The sequence below is a fragment of the Nothobranchius furzeri genome, chromosome 7 (genome assembly GCF_043380555.1).
Source record: "Nothobranchius furzeri strain GRZ-AD chromosome 7, NfurGRZ-RIMD1, whole genome shotgun sequence".
In the NCBI taxonomy this organism is placed as follows: Eukaryota; Metazoa; Chordata; class Actinopteri; order Cyprinodontiformes; family Nothobranchiidae; genus Nothobranchius; species Nothobranchius furzeri.
This window is the reverse complement of record NC_091747.1, coordinates 65,346,933-65,358,165: the sequence shown is the minus strand read 5'-3', so window position 1 is coordinate 65,358,165 and position 11,233 is coordinate 65,346,933. Positions and strand designations below refer to the sequence as shown.

The 11,233-nt window shown below is 46.0% G+C and overlaps 1 protein-coding gene across 3 annotated transcripts in view; it reads right to left on the bottom strand.

Annotated features, from left to right (window-relative positions):
- The window catches only part of LOC107373924 (lethal(3)malignant brain tumor-like protein 4), a 103,911-nt gene that overhangs the window by 56,019 nt on the left and 36,659 nt on the right, over positions 1–11,233 (bottom strand). For all 3 annotated transcript variants that reach the window (XM_054738735.2, XM_054738737.2, XM_054738736.2), the window contains exons 4-7: positions 7,105–7,209; positions 6,813–6,948; positions 6,650–6,741; positions 1,492–1,634 (exon numbers count right to left, since the gene is read on the bottom strand). In XM_054738735.2, coding sequence (XP_054594710.2) covers positions 1,492–1,634; positions 6,650–6,741; positions 6,813–6,948; positions 7,105–7,209 — 476 coding nt within the window. The remainder of the gene's footprint in view (positions 1–1,491; positions 1,635–6,649; positions 6,742–6,812; positions 6,949–7,104; positions 7,210–11,233) is intronic.

The window sequence follows — 11,233 nt, the reverse complement described above, 5'->3', positions numbered from 1 at the left end:
AGAATCTAACACGTGTCAATGGGTGTTACCAAGAGTCCTCAGACACTTGGAGCAGGCCCATTTCATTAAATAAGAAGTAAAACTGTTAGACAGTACTTAATAATACAGTAATATTAATATGTGAATATACTGATAATAAATCATTATTAAATTCAACAAGTAGTAGACTCATTTGTTGTATTCAAGATGTGAAATAAAGCATTATTAACAGAATAAAGAATTATGTTGATTCATTCATTACTGTGATGCAGTCAAGGCATTATGAACGTGCTTTAGATAAAACAATCATTGTTTAATGCAATTGTTATCAACCTGTAAAGAAAATAAATCATTTTATGAACCAGAATAAGATATTTTTACTTAAAAGGGAGTTAGATAAAAGTCTTGTCTCCTGTAGAGATGTCTTGTGAGGGCACCTCGGTGTTCATAAGAGCGTGGATAAATCAGGAGATGTTTCATTATCGCCTCCTCCTGGTGTCTGGCCAACACAACCTGTGTCTTGGCCAGAAAGTTAACCTTTGACACACTGATGAAACAGACGGTGGACAAATACATGGCCTTGTCTACGTTACAGGAGGTAGGGAGGAGGTGCACTCTTTAGTAGTTTCAGCTGATTAAACAATAGACAGCTACAGTTTCTAAGCTTGACCCTCCGGCATACCTACATATACAAATACAGGCCATTTACCATATTCCAGTCAGAACTGGCAAAGCTCCCTGGATGAAGAAGTTGAGTAGCTTTCATTCATACCCTTTTGGATTACCATGACCTGGATTACTGAGAACCTTCATCAGCATATTGCCCGGGGACACTATGAGTGCTGGCACCCCACTGGTCCCTTCAGCCTCCACTAGCAGGCAAAGGGGGTTAAATGTCTTGCCCAAGGACACAACAGCAGCATTTTCTGCCAGGAGCCAAAATTGATCGTTCAACCCTCAGCTTACTGGACAACCCGCTCCATCTCCTATGCTTGTGCTGCCCTGCTGTAGCTCATTTTTCATCAACTTCCACTTATCGGACAGATGTTTCTGGAGCCACCCTGTGGCTAATTCCGTATATTGAAGACAGATTGGTCTGTGCACCTCACAGATGAGGACGCACGGCTGTAAAAATAAAAAACCAGAAGGGTCTACAGGTCTGAAAATATAGCTTAAATCCACCATTTCACCATCTTACTAGATGTGCCGCAAGCTGCTTCAACACAGTCCAGAGTAAAGCTTGGTAACAACTAACACATGTATTGGTTTTTTGTTTAGGATGTATGACATTTGCAAAATCTTCAACCAAACTATGTTTTAATCTCTGTTATTCTGGAAGTTGAGCTTTGATTGATTTAAAGGGAAAATTGGACTAGAAAAGATTTTGGATTTGCTCTGTAACAGAACACAACATGGACAAAGTGAAGCTGTTAGAACACCTGCCAGATGTTCTGCAGCTGTTTACGTGTCATCTGGCTTTCCTTTCACCCGCGGATCACCTGTCATTCTCACCAGTAATCATACGTGTCATCCCAGTTGTCAAAGTGAACCAGAAATCGATTGTTGATGACATCAGCAACAGAAGCAACACATACAAGTCCAGGGTTCTTCTTGTCTACTGCCTCCAGCTTCATGCCCACCTGGAATTCACATCCCTGACAAAGATGGTGAGACACAGAGACAGGTAAGTAGACAGACAGGTGATCAAATAGATAGAAAGGTAATCAGGAAGACAGAGAGGTGATGGGACAGGCAGATAATCAGAAAAGTCACCAGGCAGAAGGACAGATGATGAGACAGATACGGCCCTGGACTGATTCCATTCAATTCAGTTTATTTATAAAGCTCCAAATCCCAAAGAGTCGTCTCAATGACCTTCGCACAGTAAACACTCCAGTCCAGGTCAGGTCATTAAGCCAATCAGTTCAATGTTTCCTACATAAGGAACTCAGCAGGTTGCATCGAGTCACTGACTAGTGTCAGAGTCTTTACAGCAATCCTCATACTAAGCAAGCATGCAGCGACAGTGGAGAGGAAAAGTCCCTTTTAACAGGAAGAAACCTCCAGAGAATCCTGGCTCAGTATAAGCAGCCATCCTCCACGACTCACTGGGGATGGAGAAGACAGAGCAGATAGTCAAGGTTGGTGCAGAGAGAAAGTTGAGAAATTGTTGTGGTCCATCCATTCACCCTTTTTCAGCCGCTTATCAGGAGTCGGGTCGCGAGCACAGCAGCATAAGCCAACAGGCCCAGACTTCCCTCTCCCCAGCTTCTTGGGCCAGCTCCTCACTTTGGTCGCTTGTATCCACAATCTTGTTATTATGGTCACTGCCCAAAGCTCATGACCATAGTTGAGGGTCTAACCCAAACCCTAAACCTAACCCTCAGATTTAGAGGAGCTGATTCTCATCCCAGCTGCTTCACACTCGGCTGCGAACCGCTCCAGCGAAAGCTGAAGATCACGTTCTGATGAAGCCAACAGGACCACATCATCTGCAAAAAGCAGAGACCTGATCCTCAAGCCACCAAAACGGATGCCCTCCACACCTTGGCTGCGCCTAGAAATCCTGTCCATAAAGGTTATGAACAGAGTCGGTGACAAAGGGCAGCCTTGGCGGAGTCCAACTCTCACTGGGAACGAGCCCGACTTACTGCCGGCAATGCGGACCAAACTCCGACACTGGTCATACAGGGACCTAACAGCCCGTATCAGAGGGCATGGTACCTCATACCCCCGGAGTATCCCCCACAGGGCCCCCTGAAGGACGCGGTCAAACGCCTTCTCCAAATCCACACAACACATGTAGGTTGGCTGGGCAAACTCCCACGCACCCTCCAGGATCCCCCTACAGGTATAGAGCTGGTTCAGGGTTCCACAATCAGGATGAAAACATCATTGTTCCTCCTGAATCCATGGTTTATCTATCTGATGAACCCTCCACTGCAGAACCCATGAATATATTTTACCAGGGAGGCTCAGGAGTGTGATCTCCCTGTAGTAGGAACACACTCTGCTGTCCTCCTTCTTAAATAGGGAGACAACAACCCCAGCCTGCCAATCCAGTGGAACTGCCCCCGATGTCTATGCGATGGAGCAGAGCAGTGGTTCCCAAACTTATTTAGCCGCGCACCCCCTTCTATGTCCCGACCATGTCGACGCACCCCCCAGCCCCCACATCAGGGCATGGCTATATATATATATATATATATATATATATATATATATATATATATATATATATATATATATATATATATATATATATATATATATATATATATATATATATATATATATATACATATATATATACATATATATATATATATGTATATATACGTCAGACGTCAAGCCGAACATACAGGGTTAAAAAAATAGGATCAACCTTTTCCCATCACTTTCATTTTTTAAATAGTAATTAATAAACATTCGATACCATTACAATTTCCTTTGATTTCATTTTAAATAAATATTTAGAGTTCCCAGGTAGCACATAAACAATGCAATTTAACGGTTTTCTTAAAGTAGGAACGTTTAACCTGCGGCCAGAGCTCTCTCCTTCCTTCTGCTCTGCGTAAACCTGAACTGATCACCTACTTGTGTGTAATCAAATGTCTATAGGGGGAAAATATGGAAAAGATATAGCCATGATGTTCACTTTAGCCTCAGACCGACTTATTGCTGTTTTATGGTGTGGCTGAATCTGCGATCCGCTGCCACGCAGACTGGAATAACAAATGCTGCAGTAACATGTAGTCAGGTTCATGAGGAGTCACTGGCTGGAGCGGACCCGACTTTAATACGTCATCCCAAAATAGAAGCTAATATCTTCATTTGACCTGGAATGAAAAATGTTATAAAACCTCTTAAAAGTTTTTATCACGGAGGAGGCAGCGCTCATTTCTGCCTTCAGTCTGACGGCACAGCACCGGAGTTTACGCAGCGTGCGCGCTTATTGAATCTGTGTGTGTGTGTGTGTGTGTGTGTGTGTGTGTGTGTGTGTGCTCGCGCGGCACAGCTCCATGAGCCGCTCAAGTCACGGCGTCTCGCGCTATTTAAAGCCGTGGTTCTGCTGGAACGCGTCTGACCTCTGACAGACGCACTCTGAACTTCAGATCTTCAGCGCGCTGTCAATAGCCTGAATGGGAATCATTTCTTGTTATTTAGTTACAGCCACAATGTTCTGTGTGTGAGGTTTACAACGTCAGAACACCTGCATGAGACAGGTGTTAATTACAATCTGCCAGAGTGACTCACCACCTTCAGATTCCTCCAACACCGTTAAAAATGATCAAATACGGAACATATCGGCGTGCGCAGGCCAGAGTGCTGAAGCTCGGCGCATTGTTATTATGAAGCTAGAGCACATGTGGAGCACACACACACACACACACACACACACGCAAAATATACTTATTTTCAATTACATTTATTGGGCCCACTTACTTTTTCTTTGGCCCACCCACAAATGAGTTTCTGGCTACACTAATGGTGACATATTACAAGATTACAAGCCCCCTCCACAGACCTGTGATAGCACCATCTCCCTGCTGAACGAGCTGAACACCTTTTTAGCTCGCTTTGAAGTGCAAAACGGTACCACAGCACAGAAGATTCCACCTCCTCCTGGTGACCAGGTGATGACTCTGTCCCTGGACAACGTAAGGAGATCCCTTAGCAGGATCAATGCACGTAAAGCTCCGGGTCATGATAATATTCCTGGCCGGGCACTGAGAGACTGTGCAGTGGAACTAACTGATGTCTTCACAGACATCTTCAACACGTCACTTATCCAGGCTGTCGTCCCCACGTGCTTTAAAGCCACATCAATTATTCCGGTCCCAAAAACATCATCTCCCTCCTGCTTTAATGACTACCGTTCTGTTGCACTTACTCCCATCCTTATGAAGTGCTTCGAACGGTTGGTCATGCAACAGATCAAGTCTGTTCTGCCCCCCTGCCTGGACCCCTTCCAGTTTGCATACCGGCCCAAACGCTCGACCGATGATGCCATCTCCGCTGCACTCCACTCAGCACTCACACATCTGGACAAAGAAGACTCATATGTCTGGATGCTGTTCATAGACTTTAGTTCAGCATTCAGCACCATCATCCCCCAACAGCTTACTCAAAAACTGGTCCAGCTGGGTCTCAACACCTCACTGTGTAACTGGCTGTTGGACTTCCTCAATGGAAGACCACAAGCAGTACGGGTCGGTAGAAACACATCCAGCACCATAATTTTAAACACAGGGGCCCCGCAGGGATGTGTGCTGAGCCCCCTCCTCTTCACTCTGCTGACCCATGACTGTACACCATTACACAGCTCTAACCTCTTCATCAAGTTTGCGGATGACACAACAGTAGTGGGTCTCATAAACAATGGGGATGAGACCGACTACAAGAACGAGGTGAGCCGCCTTACCACATGGTGTGCTGACAACAACCTCTCTCTAAATGTGGAGAAGACCAAGGAGATTGTTGTGGACTTCAGGAGAGCGCACACTCAGCATGCTCCGCTGACCATCAACGGTGTGTCTGTGGAGAGAGTGAGCAGCACCAAGTTCCTGGGTGTGCACATTACAGAGGATCTCTCCTGGACGAACAACACCATAGCATTGGTGAGGAAATCACAGCAGCGTCTCTTCTTCCTCCGCAAACTAAGAAGAGCAAGAGCACCAGCCCCCATCCTGTACACTTTCTACAAAGGCACCATCGAGAGCATCCTGTCGTGCGGCATCACTGTGTGGTTCGGAGCCTGCAACGTTTCATGCATTAAAACCCTCCAACATATAGTGAGAGCAGCAGAGAAGGTCATTGGGGTCTCTCTCCCCTTCCTACCAGACATTTACAGCACCCGCCTCACAAAAAAGGCCTTTCGCATTGCGGCTGATCCCACTCACCCAATGCAAAGCCTCATCGAGCTGCTGCCATCAGGGAGGAGACTGCGGAGTCTCAAGGCCAGGACCAACAGACTGAAGGACAGCTTTATCCATGAGGCAGTTAGGAAGCTAAACTCCCTCCCGGCTCTCCCAACTCTCCTCTCTTTTCCCCCACAGTCTCTCTGAACTTGGTTACTGTTTTTATACTAAATGTTTATTTTCTATCTAGCGAGAGTTTGAGAGTAACGTAATTTCATTCCTCTGTATGTCCTGTACATGTGGCAGAAGTGACAATTAAACTGACTTTGACTTTGATATGACAGACTTCTCTGAGCTCCGCAGCCATTACACGTTTCACCTCTCGCACCCCCTAGCGGCAACTCGCGCACCCCCGGGGGTGCACGCACCACACTTTGGGAATCCCTGTTGTAGAGTCATGTCAACCAGCAAAGCCCCATAACATCTAGATCCTCAAGGAACTCCGGGACAACCTCATCCACTCCCGGGCCCTTACCACCAAGGAGCCTTTGACCACCTTTGCACCAAATATTGGATAGCCCAACCCAAAGTCCCCTGACTCTGCTTCCTCACGCAAAGACATGCCGGGTGGATTGAGGAGGTCTTTGAAGTAAGGCAAAGGTAATCAGAAAAGAGTAATTAAACACAGAGGTGATGCGACAGCAAGATAATTACAAAAACTGGTATCCAGGCAGACAGGTGATCAGAAAAACAGCTGATTAGACATATAGACAGGTAAACGGATAGGTTTTCAGACAGAAAATACTCACAGCAATGTGGGAGGCAAATAGGGCCACGGGAGCAGCATGGGAGCTTGAGAACTGAAGGTATTCCCGCCAGTCAAAGTCTGTCTCACTGATACCTGCAAACAGCCAGATGTTGTCATTTGTCTCAGGTGGGTAAACAGCATGAGTGTTAGTTCCCTATGCTCACCTTTAGGTGGGTAGAGCTTGTGATTGTGCTCTTTACACCAGCCAGCATGCTTTATATCTGCTGAATCAGCATTTACCCAGAAGTCATAACACTCAGAGTAACCATCAATGTGGAGGCGCAGCCGACAACCAATCACCTGAGCAAGAGCAAAAAGTTCACTTGGACAAACTTAATTATGGTGTGTGTGTGTGTGTGTGTGTGTGTGTGTGTGTGTGTGTGTGTGTGTGTGTGTGTGTGTGTGTGTGTGTGTGTGTGTGTGTGTGTGTGTGTGTGTGTGTGTGTGTGTGTTTACCTCAACAACTGATAGTACACATAGCATGGATGGATGTAAAGGGTCGATACCTTCCAGCTTCATACCAACTTTGAAACCTGGCCTCTTACTGGGAAAGGACTGGGTCTGAGACACACAGAATCAGTCTTGTTGATAGATGAGTATGTAGTAAGGGTGTTTTTCATTCAGGTGTATGTAAAGCAGGTGTGTGTTAAAGGACAAGGCAGAAAACTAAAGTCACCACCACAAAAATAAATCACACACCCTAATATTTTTTGGACGGCCTTGAGCTTTTATCACAGCATAATCCCATTATGGCGGAGGTCCTTGAGAAAATTGTGCATGGCCAGATCTCTGCCCATATGAATAGCAACTCGTTGTTGGATGTATTTCAGTCAGCCTTTAGACCAAACCATAGCACTGAGTCTGCTTTGATTAGGGTGCAAAATGACATTCTGGTGGCATCTGACTCTGGGTATATGGTACTGCTGCTCCAGCTGGACCTTTCAGCGGCTTTTGATACGGTTGATCACCAAATTTTACTGAATCGGCTTGGGTCTTGGGTTGGGGTGACGGGGGTGGTGCTTAAATGGTTCCACTCCTACCTATCAAGCCGTACCATCTCTGTACAGATTGGTGACTGTGCATCCTCCAGTCTTCCACTGCCTTGGGGGGTGCCGCAAGGTTCCGTTCTTGGGCCATTGCTGTTTTCAATCTACCTTCTGCCTCTGGGCAATATCCTGAATCAGCATGGCCTGAGCTACCACGTCTATGCAGATGACTGTCAGCTATACGTGGAAATGGATGAGAAAAATGCGGGTTCGAAATTGGCTGCATGTATGGATGATGTGAAGGGCTGGCTGGCATCCAACTTCTTAAAACTGAATGAAAAGAAGTCTGAGTTTATTGTTTTTGACCCCCGCAACCACCATGGCTCTCACCCTGTTTGTGACCTTTTAACCCTTAACCCCAAACAGTGTGTGACGAGTCTCGGGGTCAAGCTGGATGCTGGACTCACAATGGCCCCACAGATAAACTCCGTAGTGAGGTCTTGTTTTTATCAGCTTCACCGCCTTACTCACCTCAGACGAATCCTGAAACGGAGGCATTTGGAGTCAGTCATCCATGCCTTCATTACCTCTCGCCTGGACTACACAAACGCCCTCCTCATTGGTGTTACGGACTCTGCCCTGAATCAGCTGCAGGTTGTTCAGAACGCTGCTGCCAGGTTCTTGACGAGTACACACCGACGTAGCCACATTACCCCTGTCCTGGCACATCTTCACTGGCTCCCTGTCATTTTCAGAGTGCAGTTTAAGTTACTGACATTTGTTTTTAAAGCACTCAGTGACCTGGCACCTTCCTACCTCTCTGCCCTTCTCACTCCATATGTGCCCACCCGCTCGTTGAGGTCGGCTGACCTTTTGCTGCTGCACACGCCACGAATGAGGCTCAAATCGCGGGGTGAACGAGCATTTGTCCATGCTGCCCCAAAGCTATGGAACTAATTGCCCATTGGAGTTCGGCAGGCTCCATCGCTTGCGGTTTTTAAATCTCGTTTAAAGACCCACTTTTACACTTTGGCTTTTAGACAGTGACTCATTTTAGTGTTTTATTGTGTCATTGTTTTAATGTGCGCTTAGTATTCATCATGTTTTCTCTGCTTTTAATTGAGATTTTTATCCTTTGTTTTAGCTCCTTGTAATGGTGTGTTTTGTTTTAGCCTGTGCAGCACTTTGGGCAGCTCCCATGCTGCATTTTAAACGTGCTATATAAATAAACTATGCTATGCTATGCTATGCCATGCTATGCATACATTCCTTGTGGCAATGTTCAATAAGCTTCTGCAATGTCACAAGATTTATTTCCATCCAGTGTTGCATTAAAGGTGTGGTTCACTCATTTAATCAATACATTTGCAGTAGTCTCTAGTAAGGAATGAATGCCTTGTAAGTCATAGTCTGGGCACAAAAACCATGGTGGGCCTGTATCAGAATCTACAACATTGCCAAACCAGAGGAGGGCTTCACATGATGGGATTTGTAGTCTAATTTTCTGATACTTGGACATCTCTCCTCTGACTGACTAACAGCTACATGACTCTACCACTGCCTCTGTTCTACAACATGGTGGTGGTCGGAGAGACCGGTGGCGCCTGTGCTCGGCAGCCTCGCCTCTGTCAGTGCGCCCCAGGGCAGCTGTGGCTACATCGTAGCTCATCACCATCAGTGTGTGAATGTGTGTGTGAATGGGTGAATGATACACTGTAGTGTAAATTGCTTTGGAGTCCTTACTCTGAGAGGCGCTATACAAGTGCGGGTCATTTATCATTTATCATAACATTGATGTTTTATCTCCAGGGTTCGAATTATGGGGAGGTCAGGGGAGGCCACTGCATTATTTTTTACTTTGGATAGTGCTGTTACCTTTTACCAGTTCTCTTATTGTGTTTTTAGTAGCAATGTTTTATTATTGATTATTTGTGCTATGTCAATTAGAGCCCTGCACTGGAGCCCTAGGCCCTCGGGACGGCCCGGCCCGACAGCCCGAGGGCCGGGCTTCGGGTCAACAACTGTGTAATTACCTCAGACACGGGCCGGGCCGGGCGCCTTTATTTTTAATTGAATTCATTAAAAAAACTGAAACACTTGAACGCAGCAGCACCTGCCTGCTTCTCACACACCGTTAGCTCAGTTAAGGTGTGTGTGGTTTATAAACGCGCCGACATAAAGGAATTCTCTAACTGCTGACTGAAACACGTGCCCCTGTTCTAATACGCCGTGTTACGTCCACTCTGATGTCAGAAACGTTCGTTTATCCTCATGAAAACGGCAGCGTTTCTATTTTTCTGTGAATAAATTCGCTCTGCAGTTAAAAAATTACAGCATTCATCGCTGGTTTGTTTCTAACGGAGAGCACTTTCTCAGAGCGGCAGATTCATTTTACAAACACATCCAATCAATATAGTGTTCGTAAATTTCATCTGCCGCTCCAAAAACACGCTCTGTTAGAAAAAAGCTGCATTGATGCTGTTTTTCTTTCTTTTCTTTTTTTTTTTTTTACTGCAGAACGCTTCCCACAGATAATTAGAACGCTGAGCATCCTATCACGCTAAAACTTTATGAAAGGTTAAAAAAGGTCGGGCCAGAGAATCCTGAAAACCTTTTTGGACCGGGTCGGCTGGGGCTCCACCCCCTCGGGCCGGGCCGGACACGGGCTCAGATTTTAGGCCCGTGCAGGGCTCTAATGTCAATGTATATATTTTTTCTGGAAACTGGAAATTATTAAACATGGATCTGGTCAGTTGGTCTCTCAACGTGATTGACAAAATCTTTTCAACGATGAGAACGGGAGAAGGGGCTCCTGGATGCCCCACTGGGTATCTCATGGACTCCTGGAAACAGTGGAACCTGAAATGCCTCTCTCAACTGTCTGTAGAGGATTCTGAAGATGTTTGGATATTCGTCGTTTTGGTGTTGGGATTCCTGCTGTTTGGCCTGAGCGGTTACCTGGCATACCGGAAAATTAATGAGCTTTCGAGGAATATTGGCTTAATCCTGGAGCTCAGGGATGGAATGCATCATGCTGTGAACTCACAAACTCATATAATTGTTGAGATGAGTCGTAAGCTTGGAACTTTGGCTGAGATTCAGGCTCTGGCACAGAAGTTTGATTCGATCAAGGAGAGAGTTGACGGATCAGCACGGATTGGAATAGTTTGATAACGCTATTATTGGATCTGGAGGGGTTGAAGATTGACAGAACTCTAAGGAGGAGAGGAAATTATCTCTGTCTGTCCCCAAAACAACTCTTATCTGAATCTGGTGCCCTTGAAGCCTGTGAGGCTGAAGTGAAAACTCCCCCCCCAGAAGAAATGTGGAATGCTGCTGTCGCTATGGAAACTCTGTCTCCCTATCCCAGCCTGGGCGGGACTGTGACCGGTGAAGGCCGTGGAACCGTATCTAGGAGTCAATGTGCTCTCTAGCCCATTATCTCCCTCCCCTATCCAAACGGAGGTGATGAGCGCTGCCCCATGTGGCTGCACACGCTGAAGTGAGGAGAGTCCAAACCCAACCTCCCCACCTAGTGGACACTTATGTTGTGTATCGTCTGAAGTCTGTGTGCATATCTGTCTGAGGTGTTTTTTTGC